The sequence below is a fragment of the Sorghum bicolor genome, chromosome 2 (genome assembly GCF_000003195.3).
Source record: "Sorghum bicolor cultivar BTx623 chromosome 2, Sorghum_bicolor_NCBIv3, whole genome shotgun sequence".
NCBI classification, from domain to species: Eukaryota; Viridiplantae; Streptophyta; class Magnoliopsida; order Poales; family Poaceae; genus Sorghum; species Sorghum bicolor.
In genome coordinates this window covers 182826-201576 of record NC_012871.2, presented here as the reverse complement: position 1 = coordinate 201576, position 18751 = coordinate 182826, and the positions used below count along the sequence as shown (strand labels likewise).

Genomic DNA, 18751 nt, shown 5'->3' with positions numbered 1-18751 from the left:
ATGATTGAATTCGTAAGGTTCAACTTTTATTTTGCTGCACACGATTGAAAATATGGATATAACAACATTCCAGTCTTGCTGGGATCTAAAAAATACATCCATCCATTATTTTGCTGTACGTTTGTACCACGCAAACAGAGTCAGATGAGTCTCGGGAACATTTCAACGAAACACAAAACACAAAGCCATCATCTCCTATCAGCGGGTACGGAATCTGCATCTGGTTGAAACCATCTGAACCCTGCTTGAATTTCATATCCTACGCAGGAGATGCATTAGCGGGCACAGAATCTGCATCTGGTTGAAGCCATCCGAACCCTGCTTGAGATAGATATAACAGATCTTGATGCACTATCCATAATTAATGGGTTGAAAACGAAATGGAGAGTATCTTTGATTTGATGTACCTCAATGACAAAGCGAGCCCAAAGCTTGTCGGAACGGTGCTCCAGCACTCCTTTCAGTATGCTCACCTTAAGGCCCTTCAACACATGGGCCATCTCAAGAAAGACTTCGTAGTCCTCGCACAACATCTGGATAAAGCAAATGACGAAACAAACTTGAATCATGCGACTGCAAAACTGATGCATGCAGCATGCCAATTAGATCAATTACCTCAATGAGAAGATGGCCAGGCTGATTAAGCTGTTCAACTCTTAGTGGGCAGCCTTCAAGTTGCTTCTTTGTCTCATTGTGGGATTCCTTGTCTTCCAATGTATTCTGAATCTGTCTCAGCGTCACAGGCATAAGACACCTCTGCTTACCGGCAGAAGATTGGACGATTAATTGAAAACCTCATAAAAGGCTAAATATATTAATTTATTTCTGTCACAGAATCCTAGTCAAGTTTCTATAGGCAGTAAATAATGAAGAATATATAGTCAGATACTCAGGTGTTCAATTTGAAAGAGTAAGATAGCCATACAACCAATGTGGTATGAAGAGAAAGTTGATGCGGGTTTGCACAAGTATCACATGGATCCTTCGCTTACCGGCAGAAGATTGAACGATTAATTGAAAACCTCATAAAAGGCTAAATATATTAATTTATTTCTGTCACAGAATCCTAGTCAAGTTTCTATAGGCAGTAAATAATGAAGAATATATAGTCAGATACTCAGGTGTTGAATTTGAAAGAGTAAGATAGCCATACAACCAATGTTGTATGAAGAGAAAGTTGATGCGGGTCTGCACAAATATCACATGGATTTTGTGACTCTTTTATCAATACTGCATCTTAACATTTATAATTAAATCCAAAAAAAGTTTACCTTCTCAGCTTTCTCGGATACACTTTGGAGGAACAGCATGTACGCTATGGTTTTGTCCAGTAGAGCATCGATGCTGCACTGTTTATGAAACAAGACGTAATCAACACTTGCTCCTTCATTTTTGCCAAACAAACCTAACTTTAGGAGGATCCAAATAAAAAAATGTTAGAAGCTGAACCTTTGATGCATTTGGAATAAGCTCCCTCAACCCCTTCATCCTATCTTGGATTAATTGCCTGTCTCTTGGTCTTGGTTTCTGGAGCTCAACTTTTCTGTATCTTCTTTTGATTTCAGCTGAATTTATCCCAAGCGTACTTTCAACTAAGCATTCTTCAGTTATAGTCTTGTTGATTCCCATGCATCCATCAGTCATTGCACAACTTATGAACCCTTCATTCATGGATATAGGTGAAAGTTCTTGACCACCTGGGATATCAGAAATTGACGATTCATCCACCCTCAATGAGTGATCTTCTTTTTTAACTTGTGTTTCACATGAAAATGGAGAATCAGTTGAGGGAGAAGATTCACTGTTTGATGTATGACCAATCTGGTCGATTATTGTATCTAGTAATAATTCTGCGTAATTGTTGGTTTCAAGCTGCACATAAAAATCAGCATCGTTGCCATTCACTTGAGGGAGAGCAGGGCTTGTAGGTTCTTGTTGTTTCGACCTACAATGCCACATGAAGAGCTCTTGTTCTTCCCTGGACATTACCATGAGATCTCTGTGAAACTCTGAATGAATTGAAGTATTTGAAATCACTACACCATCATTTAGAACAATAGTGCTGCCGTGAGTATTCTCTTGATTCCAATGTGTCATATCTGTCAGAGAAAAGCCTTCGAAATATTCATGCCCAATCGTTCCATTATCACCCAGCAGTCCATTAGGCCAACCTGTTGGACTAGTTCTGTAGGAACCTATAGTGATGTCTTCTAATATTGGAACTTCTGATGTACTGAAGGGATGTGTTAAACTGTGGTGATCAACATTCAAGATCTGAGCAGAACTATCAATCAAGTTAACATCTGGATGATTGATTGATAGAGTTGCAGTTGGTAGCCTCAAATTATTTGAGTAGGCAGACCCAGTGGATAAAGAGGCATGAGATACTGAAGCATCACAAAGCTTATGAAACATGTCCTTTATGAGTGCCACCAACGCTGCACTTTCAAAAATCTAGGGAATTTGCAAAAACATTATGAAGTAAACATAGCAATTATGAAGCAATGCAATGATTCAGACTCACTAAAGCAATGCTATTCCTCACTTGATGGGAGCAGGACAATGTAGTGAGACAACACATTGGTTATCAAAAACTAATCATGTCAAAAAGAATTATTAAACAAGTTGAGCATACCGTATCTAAAGAGCCCAGGTGAAGAACCCCGTGAGGAACCACTGGTACAAGCAGAACCGTCTACAGGTAAGAAACAATGACCATCAGCTTAGTCAAGCAGGATGTTTGCCGTGCAGCTGTTTAATACAGGAAATAATTTTTTTAGCAAAAACAGTAGTGGAAGCCCCTACTGTGGTTAAATCTTGTTTATATAAGAAAAGCAAAAAAAAGCAAACAGGTTTCTCTTGAGAATATAAAAGAACTAAAGGATGGCCCAGCAAATACAGGCATAATTGTCTGTGATAACTGAAAAATATAAGTCGGTGTCAGTTACCTTGATTCCGGCTGCAAATTGAAGCTGCCAGTCTTCTTGGTACTGAAAATATAAGTGCTGAAACCACATCATGTGCTATGCATACATAACTGTAAAATAGTTATGTACAGCTAACTGTAAATCAACTCACCTTATGCATAGCTGTTGAACCAAGCTCATTGGCAGAAATCCAGCAATGTTGTCCTGTAAGTGCTACTTTACCAATAATCCTGACAAAGTTGGAACATGGAAATGTTACATACAATTTAACCGCAGAACTTGGAAAAATATAATTAGTCACAAACATGTGAATTCAACATTAACTGAAAGAAACTTGGTAGTATGCAAGCATGCTTACCCTTCTCCAAGAGGGTACAAATGGCTAGGCATTCTCATCAGTGCTGCCTCAATGGGGCAAAATGGATAGCTTTTGTTGCAGCACGTGGAAGGTATTATCTGATTCTTACGAACAGTGGCGCCAGCAGATAGATCTCCCATTTGTCTGTCTTCTATCATTTTATTGACATATCCATCACCCCAAGTCAAGATCCTATTGAACATATTTACCAATTATAGAAGTGTGAGATGAAAGTACTGTTCGCTGATTTATTGTGAGAGAAAAACACTGCTGGCTGACAGAAAAAGTACGGCTTACAAGACAAGCAAATGGATCCAGATATACTGCAAAGAGCAATTTCTCAATACCAAGTTTGTGCTCATCCATGCCAACTTCTAGTATAGACTTTTGGCTAATGTTCTCGTTCAGTTTCAACCATGGCAGGTCTAGTTAGAACAATGACTTCATGTTGTGAAAAGTTACTTGAGCATACTTGAAGATTGTATGCTGGGCACTAGTTACTCTTTGGCTTGATACAAGAATCGGAGTTACTTTATTTTCTTTGAATTTTTATGAATACTAGTTCAATAGTGTTGTGACAGATAACAAACAAATCGACTTACCACCCATTCGTCTCGCTTTTGAATGACCAGAAGACACCGTACTTCCATAGACCATCAGAACACAGGCCTTGTAACAATTGTATGATATGTGTGCTCATCCCAGCTAAAATTTCATGCATAAAGGATGAAGAAACTAGGAGAATTACATATATAAGTAGCAGGAAGTAAGAAAGATCAGGAGGCTCTAGCTGCAGCGGTAAGATGCTCTTCCCGCTTGCTTCCACCGCTGAGAAGCTCGCCGTTCGATTAGCTGGCCCAAGAAACCCAGAAGCACAACTCCCATAACTCTCCTAATTCTCCTTAATTCCCCTCACTTAATCTCCTTGCGAGAATAAAATCAAGCAACTTCAGTGCTGAATATCATTTTCAAGAGGCAACATCCTGAAAGCAGCTCCTTAAGTCTGGAGAGTGAAGCTTTGAACCTGAAGACCTGGGGCTGCAGGTTTATGACTCGGACATCAGAAGACATGCAGGACAAATTAACTCCCAGATTTAGAAGTTTAGAGAGAAAAGAGCAGATTGATCATCTTTTAGGCAAGTCAATGAACATCTTGTGCTCTATAAAGCTGAGGTTCTTTTTAATCACAAAAAAAGGTGAACTGAAAAAGGAGGGGAAATTACTGCAAGAATGATTTGGACGTTACGAAATAAGAAAATTACTGAGTGCAAGACACACAAAAGATATGCTAGACAAGGTTCGATTGTAGCATATAAGGGTTTAATCAGACCTGAAATAAGGATATGATCGATCTGTAGAAGAAGCAGAGAATACAAGAGATCAGAGCCTAGAAGTGGTGCCAATGGAAGCTTGGCTGAGCGGGAAGGCAATTGGGTCCCTTCTCACTGCCTGGACATGAGCTGCCTTGAGACCTTTGACTTTTCGATTAAATTAAAGATGAGATCCCTTCTCACAAATATATAGAGGACATCTTCTACTACAGAAAATTAACAGTACACACAGAAAAACAAAGATTGATGAGTAGATGATAATTGGCAATGCTGACAAGGCTTCAAGATAGGAATGATTGACAGGCTACCAGTATACTTGTTTCTCAAGGCATCCCATTGCACAGCCTTTTTATGTTGTGTGTGGGTTTGGGGGTGGGGGTGGGGGGGTGGGGCCGTGGGGGGTGGAGGGGGAGGGATTCTATGAAATCAGTTGGCACCTGCAGATCCTAGGCCACTTGGGAAAGAGGTGAATCAAGTAATAATAAGTTGAATATATAATTGATTATCTATAAAGCTGGAGCTGCCTGGTTAAACTTGAAGAAAAAAAGTTTGCTGGGTTCTGAATCAATCTTGCAACAAGTCAACACATTAATAAATTGCATGGTCCTTAAATTTTTCTTTGCCATCACAACTGTTGGTTGAGGCCAAGAATCTACATCAATTGCATCACTATGCACTGAATACTACTAATGCACAAGACAAGTAGTACATATACATATATAGTAGGTATTGTTCTGAATACACCCATGTTGCATTGCCCCCTCAATTTTTATTGGTAAAGGCACACGTATGGTAGGTGAGTTGTGATGGTTGAATATATAATATGGTGCTATCTTCCTTGGAGTGTCTCTTCTCTTTTCCGCCAGCATGACATAAGTTGATAAGGATCAATTGGCACAGCCTTATTAAGAGGGCTTAATTAGCCAGGCAGGTCTTGGAAAGCGTCAACAAAGTTAAAGACTTCTTCTCCCTGTAAGTCTGGTACATATAGTTTAATTAATTGTGTTGATTCCTACCTGTAGTTAATTAATTTGGTCCACCTCTCTCTCTTAAAAAAATGATCTGCTGGTCCACTCATACCAAAACTACTCTAATTGTACCTAATACCGATAGCTTTCCTATAACTATTATATGTCCTGTCTATATAGAACTGAAACTTGTCTTGGATGCTTTCTCAAACAGGAAAAACTGACAAAGAAGTAGATTGGAAGCCCATACTGATCCCTCTATTTGCAAATACAAGTTAGCCTAGAATATAATGCATGTGCACCAATATTGGCAGAAACTAAATGTTACTAAGATTATTAGAGCTAAGCTTCAAACAAAAAAAAGATTATTAGAGCTAGATGTCGTGTAGAAAAATACCAATGAGGTTGCACAAAGAAAATTAAGGGAATAACTTCACAATGGGGGTGCCTGTCATCCTTTTTTACTGTATCTGAATGGCTGAAGGAAACAAATGGAAGCACCAGCAGCAACAGATAGTAGGTCTTTAGAATATTGTCACAAGCTCAGTCAGAAGAGCACAACAGACTGCATTTAGCAGATCATAGAAAGCATTTGAGAAAATTTAATTAATCAGGACCCAATAACATGTCAGTATTGTTTATATGCCTATAGAACTTACTCCCTCTGTCCCTGAAAGCTTCAACTTCTAAAGTTGTCCTAACTCCTAAGTAAAACTTTTAAAACTTTGACTGAATTTCTAGAAAAAAAAACGCTAAGATTTATAGTACTAAATTAATACCATTAGATTTATCATAGAATATAATTTTATAAGATACTCATTTTATGTCATAGATATTGATGCTCTTTTCTCTAAAGTTGGTCAAACTTAAAAAAGTTTGACTGGCGCGGATTCTAGGAGTTAAAGCTTTCAGGGGTATAGGAGTACAACAAACTTATAAATGATTTTGGCCGTGTCTTCGTAATTTACAGAGTAACAATAAGTACCCCAAGTAGGACTGCATTGAAATAAGACATAGATGTGGATGAGGTTACTTCACATGAAATCTGTAAGAAAAAGTCATAGAAAATGGCAAAATTACTCACAGTTCCATGAGCATCTCCTATGAATAAAATGAGCCTTCCAATATTGAATTCAAGCAATGAAGCACCTTTCATCAACAGCCGCATAGCCATTACTCAGACATTCAGAATGAAAAAGAAAATACTAGCTGAAATGAGATACTCTACAGAGTATAATGATGATTTCCACCCTCAGTCCTGTAATATAGGGCATTTAAACATTCAGAAGTGTACCCAAATATAAGGGGGTTTAGGGGGGAATTGTAGCACAAATTTGGTAGGTGTTATATCGTTACTTGCAATTTATCAACCAACCTCCATTAATCATGCTGGTGATAGCATCTGATTAGGAAAAGTAAGGGTATAGGTGTCTTTTGTATTTTCTCTTAATTTGTCCTAAATTCTCTAGAATAGTAGTTCCTTGAATTATCATTAAGTTGAACTAACATGGGCCTTCATAACGTACATAGGAAATGCCATGGGTGGTTGTATTCATACAATCAGGATCAGATAATCTCCATATTCTGAGCAATGAGGCCCTGGAATAACAGTGTACAGCAGCATCCATGAATCTGAAGAACTCGCCTAATAGCATAAACAGATCTTATGCTCAGGCACATCAAAGCTTTATTAGCTTATTGATATGATCTTTTATGATGCTGTGAAGCAAACATATTAGATGCATCTGCCTTTCGAGCTTTTCTAGTTAATTTATTATCTCTCACTCCTTCATGAAGAACTTCATAAGTAGGGTAACTAATGTGACCCTTCTTCATCAATTCCTCAACAAGTATCTTTGGTGCAGCTATCTCCTTCTTATCAGTACTCAAGATGGTATCAACAACCTCAGGAACAACTCCCATTCTCACCATAATGTGAATAATAGCAACAGCTTCAGAAACCCGATGATTCATTGCAAGTGAATTTAATACGCGGCCAAAAGTAGCCATCGATGGAACAAAACCCTTGCTTACCATTTCTGCTAGATGCACATACGCACGGTCAACATTTGCAGCCTTGCACGAACCATCAACTAGAACACGATAAGTATACAAATCAGGTTTATATCCTTTGCTGATCATTTCACCAAAAATCTTTTCAGCCATTTGCATATTCAGCTTGCTAGAATATGCACCAATCAGGATGTTGAAAGTGTCAGCTGTTGCAGAGTACCCTTTCTCATCCAACTTCTGAAAGAGTAGGTATGCTCCATCAAGATCACCATTCCTGCAGAATCCATGAATCAGCGTGTTGAAACTAATTGTATCAGGAACTAATCCATCTTGACTCATCCTGACTATCACCCCAGAAGCCTCTTCTAGTTGATTAATCTTGCAAAAATTTTCTATCAGTATGTTGTAAGTAATAGCATTTGGTCTGCATCCTTTAAGGATCATCTCTTCGAATGTTTCATTGACTTCCTTGGCTTTTCCAGCTTTGCAAAGGCCATTCAAAACCGAGTTGTATGTGATAGCATCAGGGGCAATGCCATACATCCACATCCTTTCAACAAGCTGAAGTGCACTGTCCAGCTTCAATCTCTTGCAGTAGCCATCAATCATTGTGTTGAAGGTAAAGACATCTGGAAGGTATCCTTTCACAATGGCGTCATTCATCACAACTGCCGCATCTGAAATATTTCCCATTTTGCACAGGCCATTGATGACAATATTGTATGTCCAAATGTCGGGATGGCAGCCATCCTCGACCATCTCATTCATTACCTGCAAGGCATGCAAGATCAGGCCCTGGCGACAGAGCCCCTTGACAAGAGAGTTGTAGACGACAAGGTCAGGCTTCAGATCTTTTGCTTGTGCCTCATTGAAGAGCTCCAGGGCCCTCTCGACGTCACCCTCGGCACACAGTCCATTGATCAGTGAGCAATATGTGACCCGGTCTGGTACAAAACCTTTAAAGATAGCATCTTTCAGAAGCTCAGTAGCTTCCTGCAGCATGTCTCTCTTGCAGTAGCCATCAATGATGGTGTTGTAGGTGAAATCATCTGGTATGCAGCCCTGATTCATCATCCTACGAAGGTACTGTGCAGCTTCCTGGACCTTGGAGTCCTTGCAAAGGCCACGCATCAATGTGTTGTAAGTGACAACATCTGGCGCAATGTAGGCATCCATACTTTCCACTAGCGCAACAGCCTCTTCCAACCTACCGCCTTCACAGAGGCCACGGATCCATATGTTGCAGGTGAACTTGTTCACTGACATGCCCCGCTTGAGGACCTTGGCCAGAAGTGCCCCCGACTCCATGATATCCCCTTTCTGGCAAAGAGCGTGCAAAACATTGTTGAAAGTGGCAACATCAGGGAAGACATCCCTGCGGAGCATTTCATCGAACAGGTGACGTGCATCGTAACCGTGACCGTGGGCATAGAGGCCACGCACGACCGTGCAGTAGGCGAGTGGTTTGACGTCACAGCCACGCTCCGGCAAGCTGCGCAGCAGGCGCAGGGCGACGTGAGGACGGCCGGTGATGCAGAAGGACTTGATGCGGACGGTGTGGGTGCGGGCGTCGGGCGCAACGCCGGCGGAAAGCATCCTGACGTAGACCTTGTGAGCTTGGTCGTGGTAGGCGGTGTTCACGAGGGCGTCCATGATGGCGTTATAGGCGGGGGCGGCGGGCGGGCAGCCGAAGAGGTCCATGCGCTCGAAGGCGTCGACGGCGGCACGGAGGCGGCCGGCACGGGCATAGGCTTGAATGGAGACTACGTAGAGCGGATGGAGGGAGTCTGGGGCGAGGTGGGAGCGCGCAGAGGCGAGGGCGGTATCGACGTCGTTGAGGCGGCCGGCAGAGACGAGCTTGCGGATGAGCGCACGGTAGGCGGGGAGCGTGGAGGCTGTGAGTTCTGAAGAGGGTGCCGCTTGAGAGCGGCGGGTGACTACGGAGGTTACATCGGCGGCTGCTGCTAGCGGCGGCGGCCGCGGCGGCATCGCATTCGCGGCGCGGCGACGGGAAGGAGAAGAAGAGAGACTCCATGCGTAATACAAGGAGGAGGGAGGGTTACTTTGCAAAACATCCATTATCCATTTGGGCAATTGGGCTGGGTCGCATTGAATGTGATTGCATTTTTTTTTTTAGTGGGCTGGACTGGCCTGGCCCGGCAAATCAATTCGGTCCTTATTGGGATCCTCTAAGGAAATTGGATATTTGCCACTTTGAAATAGTACATTGCATCTTATGTTGCCCCATGTGTATACTATGACAAAAATATTCATGTATCTATTTATACAAGCAACCAAACATCCTGATCTAGTTGAACTGGTTCAGAGGGTATTCCCATATACTAGCAGTAGCAGCCCTTATATGAGATTACTTCGTCCCCCAACCAAATGGCATTCTATTTGGACCAATATATCAACTCAACCTTGCATCCACTTATGCAGGATATATGATGTAGGGTTGTGAAAGTAACCAAACACAAACACTCACACATATTGGAAACATGACCTCCTTGTGTGCAAGAGCCGACAAGCAAGAAGTTCAATGAGGAAGTTCAAACAACGCACTCCATGGCAGGGGCATAAAGTTGGTTTTTTTTCTTGAACAGGGTTGGACCAGTATTTTATTAAGACGAAAGAAATTTATTACAAGTGGTTGTTATGCCTGCTACCCCCCCCCCCCCTCGCCAATCGTTTGGGGTGGCAATCGACCGTGTTATGGCATAAAGTTGGTGATGATGAAGGAGGCATCCCAACTTACTTGGACCGTGTCTGGTTTCTACCTTGAGCATCACACCTTGTGTCAAGCATCATCACTAGACATTCGATTTGAGTAGATCTTTCTATATGGCGGAGCTCCCTAAGCGAGGCATCGAAACAAACATGCCCTTGAAAGCATGTGAGGATGAAATCCTATATGAGACGATGGCCCCATATAGTATTACTATGATTCGAGTCTTATCCTTCGGCGCGCATGACCCATTCAGATTTCCTAAAGCTTTACTCCCTCCATTCCAAATATAAGACGTTTTGGCTTTTCTAGATACATAGATTTTGCTATATACTTAGATATACACTATGTCTAAATATATAGTAAAAACAATGTATCTATAAAAACCAAAATATCTTATAATTTGAAACAAATGGAGTACTCAATCTAAAAAAAACTTGTATATTGTTCCTTACAAATTTGATACCGTTGGATTTATATTTGCAATCAACTCGATCACATGATGTGAGAAATCTAGAGGCATGGACATTTATATAAATATATGATATATTAACGGTCAAAATGTGATGTTGCATACCACGTCAGGCCAAACTAAATCACGTCTTGAATAAAGAAGAAAGGGAGGGAGTTAGCAAATTGGCTCCTAGCTAGTGTCATCTATCTCAGCAGTAGTACATGCATGTGTAGTGGCAAGTATGGTATGGTTAGCTCACCAAACGATGTTCGATATATAGGTGAACGCTGCCTTTTGGTCTCTGGTGACCATGATTTGTAGTCATCATCGCCCACAGCTGTGTGAGAACGAAGGCCCAAAGCAGCTAACAGTAGAGAGGTCAATTTGTGCAATGCAACCAACACAAGCTATTATAAATATGCATGATCGATCCACGTACTATACGATGCATGGGTTCTGAAATTAAAGATGGTGAATGTATGGGCAATCAGTACTTCAGTACACCATAACTAACCAACGAACTTTTTGGTTACCCTATAACGGTCCCTTTCATTCACAAAAACAGTTATATAATACTACCACCGTTTCAAATTGTAAGACATTTTAGCTTTTCTAGATACATTATTTTCGCTATGCATCTAGACATAGTATATATCTAAATACGTAACAAAAGTTATGAATATAGAATACCAAAATATCTTATAATTTAGAATAGATTGAGTATTATATATGTCTAGCGACAAGTCTAAATATTTAATATTGTGATCTCTCATGCCAAGATAGACCGACGGAAACAGCTAGCGGATCCAAAGACAACTAAAGCTCCATTTAGCATAGCTTAACTTCACCAGTGAAGTTGGTTTTTGATTTCAGCTTCACAAGCATTTTTCTTGGTGAAGCTAAAGCTGTTGTGGAGATCCGTTTGGCAAAATAACTTTGCATATAGAATTTTTTAAAACATGCTCTCATATAATCCCATACAGGGCCACAAATGTGAGGTGAAGTTGCGGAAAACTATTATTTTCAGCTTCATCTCACTCTATTCCTATGTGAGAGCATGATTTAAGGAGCTTTGTAACCATTTGCAAAAAAAAAAATCACAATAACTCAGGAAGATATCGGTGAAGCTATGCCAATGCAAACAGGATCTAAATATCAATTAATTACTAAGATTAATTAACTTTCCCAATCTCAATATAATCCTAATGAGTGTCTATCAGGATCTATGACTAAAACGAAGTAGCTATGAAAATTGATCTCAATAAAGGACGGAGACATGCTTAAGCAAAGATAAACATATTTATGATGCGATGTGACAAAATTTAATCGGCATTAATTCTTAGAAGGACAATGCTAAGGTACAAACTTTACCTTTAAGGAAGTAATATCTCAAATTAATCCTAGCCATTAATTTTTCATATCTTGTGAATTACTTAATAAATTAAAAAATCTAGAAAAACAAAAAAGTAATCACTGCAGATTCCCATTCCCCTAATCATGGAATTCCGACGGATCTACTGACCCTGGTTGACATTTATTTTGTTTCAAATAAGTTCAGTTTTGTGAAATTGTCCCTTGTCCATGTATACACACGCTACCTACATGTAAGTCACATACACGTACTCACATTACCGGCCACTCGCTAACACGTAGACAAATGATACACACATATGTCACATACAAGTACATAATCAAATGCTATTACTATCACACATACAAGTCATATTAAATACAAAATCCAGTGTATCTGGCCACGTACAAAAATACATGGCAACCAAAAAATATATCAAGTTTAAGTTGCAAAGTTTTTAAAAAATTGCCATATGCACCGGATCATACATGCATCAATCAAATCTAAAAAAAATTGTATCTAAACTTCCTTTATTTATTCAATTTTACCAATTAAAAAATTAATTAAATATTTTTGCATCTATTACCTCTGAAGATAATATGTTATCATAACTGTTTTATCAAAATAAATAAATGGCTTACAGTCACTTGTGGTACCATAGCAAAGCCCAAAGCGTCTTAAGCCATTATATTCCCTCCGCACAGATATATAATGCTTTTACTAAAATTCGGGCAAACTTTTGAAACTCTCACCACTAGATAGCTCTCAAATATTTAGTTTGGAGATATAAATATGCTATGGTATTTTTCTTGAATAACACATTCATAATCGCATACAGTTATTATGCATTATAACTATTTCAATAGAAAAAAATTGTGAAAGTCACACCTCGAAGACCAGAAATTTAAAGTAAAAGGCGTTATAGAGAGGAGTAATTAACTAAGGCCTTTTTAGTTCACTGAAAGAATTTTTTTTTGGATATTATAGCATACTTGTAACTATAGCAATAGTATCAAATCATGGACTAATTAGACTCAAAAAATTCGTCTCGCAAAATACATACAAATTGTACAATTAGTTATATTTTATCTATATTTAATGTTTCATGCATGTGTTCAAACATTCGATGAGATGGGATGAAAAGAATTTAGGTGAAAACTAAACAACGCCTAAGAAAATGGTATGTATTGGCCTAACATTGAAATACTTAACGGATTACAAGAAAAAACTTTCTTTCAAATTGCAAAAGGCGATCGAAGTTGGGGAGCCAAAACTCTTAATGGCTAGTAATGATATAGGCAAGTTAAGCCTTCAACTAGATACGAATGCAAGATAAAAAAAAGACACATTTCGAATGCACAAGCAAGAAATTAAAGTAGAATTTAAATAGTATCTGCATAAGTATTACGTTAGAAAATAATAAAAAAAGAACTGAGATAAACAATTTTAGCTGGTTGTGAGTTGTATACTTATACAAATATATAGAACTTAAATTACTAGACCCGTAGAACACGGGTTGACGGGGGCTTCCACTGTAGAAAAAAAATACAGTAATGGCCTACCCAATCACTGTCAGTGCAGCTAGAGCTTGGCGGCAGAGGCCACACCAAACCCATGTAAACAAAGTAACAGGACGTAGCTAGGTTTTCTTGCATTTGCTTGTGTTAACAGAACACGGTAATTGGCCAATAATTAGTTAGTGTGACAGGTTGCATGCAGTTTGCGTATGAAATAATGAATTGGAAAAACAACGCATGCGGCTTCCTGTTTCTGTTTTTATTTAATGATGATGATCTCCGTCCTACTCTCCTAGAGCTCATGCAGTACCATTATACGTAAACTAATATAGTAAATAAGTAAAGTAGATAAATTGGTACCACTGGCTACCAGCAGATAATTAATTAATTATTTGTGAACGATATATGATGCTGCTGGATGAGTGGGAGAAGCTATTGGTACCGGTAGGTACCATGCATTCCACTGCCACACACAGAGTCAGGGTATGTCTGGTTACTTGGAAGAGTCAACCAGTCATAGTGTTTTTTTTTTTAATACTGGCAAAAAAAAGGAGGCATATCATGCCCACTGAATGACGAACTGCAAAGGCAGCGCCCCATGCATCCCATGTATGGGTCCAATTTCAAGAGTACCTACCTGATGTTAGCTGGAATCTGCTGCTGCTGCGGTAACAACATGATGGGTTTTAATCAATATATAATAGTATGCGTATTGGCTCACAGGCTAACTGTCAACACAATATTAGTTGCAAACGAAGTTTGCAAGAAGCATCATCACTGACACACACGAGCTGAGGATCGAGCAGCAGCAGCTATATATATGTATGTACATCACAGAGAGCTTGAGCATATGCAATGCATCCTATCTAGCTAGCTTGTTGGTGGTGTTGCATTGCAAGCCAAACAAAAAGCAGAAACACGCTGAGAAGCTCGAGTGGTGTCACCTAGGCTGCTCTTGCTGGAGGCAGGCAATTCTATATGCTCTCGACTCGATCTGAATTGAGTTCGCTCGCATGCATGGCTCGGCTCCCATGTAATCTCCTCCATCTCGATCGCAGCCTTGTTGTGCTTGCTCAACCTCATCAGAGTAATAAACTACTCGTTGTTGGCTGACGCTGCCATTGTTGAGCACACCTTCCATGTAATTAAGCAAGCACACTCTAATTTATCTGCTGGTTTTGCTGACGCGCGCATCATGTAACGTTACGTACCCTGCTGATGTCTGTCTGTCTGTGTGTGTGTGTGTGTGTGTGTGTGTGTACAGGTGGGGAACCTGAGCGTACGTGCAGCGGAGCGGATGGGGCAGAGTCAGGTGATCACGGCGGTGAACGGGCAGTTCCCAGGCCCCAAAGGTGCAGGCCCGAGACGGCGACACGGTGGTGGTGCACGTCGTCAACCTGTCCCCCTACAACGTGAGCATCCACTGGCACGGCATCCTGCAGCGCCTCTCCAGCTGGGCGGACGGGCCAAACATGGTGTCGCAGTGCCCCATCCGACCCGCCGGCGGCACCTACACGTACCGCTTCAACGTCACCGGCCAGGAGGGCACGCTAGCTGTGGTGGCACGCCCACGTCTCCTTCCTCCGCGCCACCGTCTACGTACGGCGCGCTCATCATCCGACCGCGAGGGAGAGGGAGCTACCCATTCCCGAGGCCCTACGGCGAGGCCACTATCCTCCTCGGCGAGTGGTGGAACACCAGCGTCGTCGACGTCGAGAGGCAGGCATTCCTCAAGGGAGCCGGGCCAAGCAACTCAGTCGCGCTAACCATCAACGGACTCATTGGTGCTGCCGGCGGCGGTGCTTCTGCTGAGAACAACGCCGCCGCCGCCGCCCACCACCACCACCAGTACCAGCTCACCGTGGAGCCCGGCCGGACGTACCTGCTCCGCATCATCAACGCCGCGCTCAACTACCAGCTCTTCTTCAAGGTCGCCAACCACTCCTTCACCGTCGTCGCCGCCGACGCCTGCTACACGGCCGGACCCCTACCGCACAGACGTCATCGTCATCGCGCCGGGTCAGACGGTGGACGCGCTCATGCGCGCCGACGCCCACCCGGGCCGCCGCTACTATTATATATGGCCGCACAGGTGTACCAGAGCCTCGCCAACGCCACCTACAGCGCCACCACTACGGCACTCCTCACCTACCAGGACCACCTACAGCAGCCGCCGCCCCCGCCGGCACTGATGCCTACCATGCCGGCGTTCAACGACAGCGCCACCGCCCAGAGGTTCTACGCCAGCCTCACGGGGCTGCTGCAGGACGGCGCGCCGGCGGTGGCGGTGCCGCTGCACGTGGACACGCGGATGCTGGTCACGTTCGGCCTGGGCGTCATGCCGTGCGCGCCGGCGCAGACGCTCTGCAACCGGACGCTGGGCTCCGTGGCGGCCAGCATGAACAACGTCTCCTTCCAGTTCCCCACGGCGATGTCGCTGCTGGAGGCGCACATGCGGGGAGCGCCGGACGGCGTGTTCACGCGCGACTTCCCCGACCGGCCGCCGGTGATGTTCGACTTCACCGGCGACGGCACGACGGCCAACCGGTCGCTCATGTTCACGTCCAAGGGCACCAAGGTGAAGACGCTGCGGTAAAACGAGACGGTGGAGGTGGTGCTGCAGAACACGGCCATCCTGGGCGCCGAGAACCACCCGGTGCACCTCCACGGCTTCAACTTCTTCGTGCTGGCGCAGGGCACCGGCAACTTCAACAATTACAACCTCGTCAACCCGCAGCAGCGCAACACCGTCGCCGTCCCCGCCGCCGGCTGGGCCGTCATCCGCTTCACCGCCAACAACCCGGGCGTCTGGATCATGCACTGCCACCTGGACGCGCATCTGCCCTTCGGCTTGGCCATGGCCTTCGAGGTGGACGACGGGCCCACACCCGACGCCGTTCTCCCACCGCCGCCGCCAGACTACCCCCGGTGCTAGTAGTGCTAACTGCTAGCTAAGCACCAACCCCTCGCTCGCCATTCAGAATTGTTGAACCCAGAGTCTGTAATCGTGTCAGTCATTTAGGTGTGCATTAGGTGTTACATTTTTATGTTCAGCATGTTTGTAATTAGCGTAGAATCCTGGGTGTGTGGCGATTGCACACGCACTCGCCAGGACCGCGTCTTCAGGGCCATCTCCGCCATGGCTGGCACGCCGTGCATGTCGCACGGGCACCGAAAATGACGGCGCACCGTGCAGCGCCCAACCGTGGCGGAGGGAGGCGATCCAGGCCTACAAGGCCGAGTTGAATGCACAAACAAAGCTGCGCGTTCGCAGTAAACTGAAACGGTGCTCTCTCTCTCGTGTATCGCTCGCTCGCCGCCGTAGTAGTTTTAGTTGACGCGGTCACCACTCGCCGGTGTTCCGCCTCGCCGGGCTCCTCGCCGGAGCTGCGGTCCCAACATTCTGGTACCAGAGCGTGGTTTATGCAATACGACGGCAGCGTAAGCCCACCGAGAGAGCCACCGCACAAGAAGTTCGTCGTTCTCAAGAAATCGCCACCACCGATCGCCATGGGCGACCAAGGAAGCTCCTCCGGCGGCGTCAAGGAAAGTTCCTTGATGTGGCCCATGCTGACGCGTGACAACTACACCGAGTGGGAGATGCTGATGCAATGCAACTACGAGGCGTTGGAGATCTGGGGGGTGATCGACCAGGTACCAACCCCAAACGGTCGCAGGATCGTCAAGCCATGAGCGCACTCTTGCGTTCTGTTCCCAAGGAGATGTGGCAAACGCTCGGCCGGCAGAAGACCGTCAAGGAGGCGTGGGAGGCGGTGAGGACAATGCGAGTCGGTGCCGATCGGGTGAAGGAGGTGAACGCCCAGAAGCTGTTGCAGGAATTCGAGAACATCGCCTTCAAGGAGGGCGAGTCGATCGACGACTTCGGTATGCGGATCACCAACCTCGTCGGCAACCTCAAGACGCTGGGCGAGACGATCGAAGACGTGCGCGTGGTGAAGAAGTTTCTCCGTGTGGTGCCCGCGAGATTCGCTCAAGTGGTAGTCTCAATTGAGATGTTTTGTGATTTGAAGAATCTCACCATTGAGGATCTCATCGGACGACTGCGCGCGGCGGAGGAGCGCCTGGACGACAAGACCGACAAGGTCACCGACAAGATGGGGCGCCTTCTGCTCGCTGAGGAGGACTGGATCGAGAAGAACAAGCATCGCTTCCTCACGGGGTCTAAGCCCGGAGGGGGCGGCGCGGGTGGCAGTACCTCTAAGAACAAGGCGGCGGCGCGATCTGATGGCGGCGCCTCGAAGCCGGTCAAGTTGACCTCCGAGGGCACGCCACGTCGCAAAGGTCGGTGCCGGAACTGTGGCATCTATGGCCACTGGGACCAAGACTGCAAGCGCCCGAGAAAAGACAAGAAAAAGGAGCAGGCTCCGCCGGAGGCCAACGTCGCTGTCGGCGGCGGTGATCAGGTGGGTGCACTAATGTTGGCCACGTGCGACGTCGTGCACAGGTCATCACAGTGTGTTCACCTGATGGAGGAGAAGGTTGTACCGGTGGACGTCCCTACTGGTGTCTGGGTGCTCGACACTGGGGCGAGCAACCACATGACAGGATCGCTGTCAGCACTGTCACAGGTTGACAGCAGCGTTCAAGGGACAGTCAAGTTTGGAGATGGCTCCACCATCAGAATCAAAGGTATGGGTTCAGTAATTATGCAAGATCGAAATCAGAATCACAAAGTTCTTACTGAAGTATACTACATACCTGAATTGAAAAGCAACATTGTTAGCTTGGGCCAGTTGGAAGAAAAAGGGTTCAGATATGTGGGAGAAAATGGGAAACTATGTGTTTATGATCAGGATCGTACCTTGTTAATCTCTGCACCTAGAATTGAAAATAGACTGTATCTGGCTAAGTTCAGTTTGACACCTCCAGTTTGTCTGCTTGCACAGTCTGAAAATTTGTCTTGGCTTTGGCATGCCCGTTTTGGACACCTGAACTTTAGATCATTAAACATGTTGGGTGCTAAGTCAATGGTTGTTGGGATGCCATGTGTCAAGGAGGTGGAGAAGGTATGTGATGGATGTGTCCTAGGTAAACAGCATAGAAAGCCATTCCCACAAGTGTCAAACTTCAGAGCAGGAAAAGG

The 18751-nt window shown here is 44.1% G+C and overlaps 3 protein-coding genes across 8 annotated transcripts; 1 reads left to right on the top strand and 2 right to left on the bottom strand.

The window, feature by feature from the left end:
• Positions 19-4973, bottom strand: LOC8054487 (transcription factor EMB1444). 5 transcript variants are annotated; one of them, XM_021452162.1, is made up of 12 exons: positions 4925-4972; positions 4616-4822; positions 3888-4323; positions 3286-3477; positions 3079-3157; positions 2949-3005; positions 2636-2695; positions 1450-2454; positions 1272-1349; positions 616-756; positions 408-533; positions 87-318 (listed from the first exon to the last, which is right to left on the bottom strand). In XM_021452162.1, the coding sequence occupies exons 3-12, from the start codon at positions 4004-4006 to the stop codon at positions 253-255; spliced, it is 1923 nt and encodes a 640-aa protein (XP_021307837.1). In that variant the 5' UTR covers positions 4007-4323; positions 4616-4822; positions 4925-4972; the 3' UTR covers positions 87-252. The 5 variants fall into 5 exon arrangements, 4 of the variants coding, with proteins under 4 accessions (XP_021307839.1, XP_021307837.1, XP_021307838.1 ...); XM_021452164.1 differs by having other exon boundaries at positions 19-318; positions 616-726; positions 4616-4967; XM_021452163.1 differs by having other exon boundaries at positions 2949-2990; positions 4616-4964.
• On the bottom strand, positions 6689-9629 carry LOC110432196 (putative pentatricopeptide repeat-containing protein At1g74580). 2 transcript variants are annotated; one of them, XR_002449607.1, is made up of 2 exons: positions 7111-9629; positions 6689-6842 (listed from the first exon to the last, which is right to left on the bottom strand). XR_002449607.1 is itself a non-coding variant. In XM_021452160.1 (2 exons), the coding sequence occupies exons 1-2, from the start codon at positions 9584-9586 to the stop codon at positions 6837-6839; spliced, it is 1974 nt and encodes a 657-aa protein (XP_021307835.1). In that variant the 5' UTR covers positions 9587-9629; the 3' UTR covers positions 6689-6836. The 2 variants fall into 2 exon arrangements, 1 of the variants encoding a protein (XP_021307835.1); XM_021452160.1 differs by having other exon boundaries at positions 7619-9629.
• Positions 14930-16716, top strand: LOC8054486 (laccase-14). The gene is given in 6 exon segments (XM_021452854.1): positions 14930-14992; positions 14994-15200; positions 15202-15246; positions 15248-15631; positions 15633-15722; positions 15725-16716. Coding segments are annotated over 6 exon segments (1632 nt in total). The 5' UTR covers positions 14930-14944; the 3' UTR covers positions 16583-16716.

Excerpts from the sequence above, each read along its gene's own strand:
- LOC8054487 (XM_021452162.1), bottom strand. The coding sequence starts at position 4,006 with ATGCATGAAATTTTAGCTGGGATGAGCACACATATCATACAATTGTTA. Across the intron at positions 757-1,271 it reads TATCCGAGAAAGCTGAGAAG|AGGTGTCTTATGCCTGTGAC; the intron begins GTAAACTTTTTT and ends GCCGGTAAGCAG. Across the intron at positions 319-407 it reads GGGCTCGCTTTGTCATTGAG|GGTTCGGATGGCTTCAACCA; the intron begins GTACATCAAATC and ends TATCTCAAGCAG.
- LOC110432196 (XM_021452160.1), bottom strand. The coding sequence starts at position 9,586 with ATGCCGCCGCGGCCGCCGCCGCTAGCAGCAGCCGCCGATGTAACCTCC.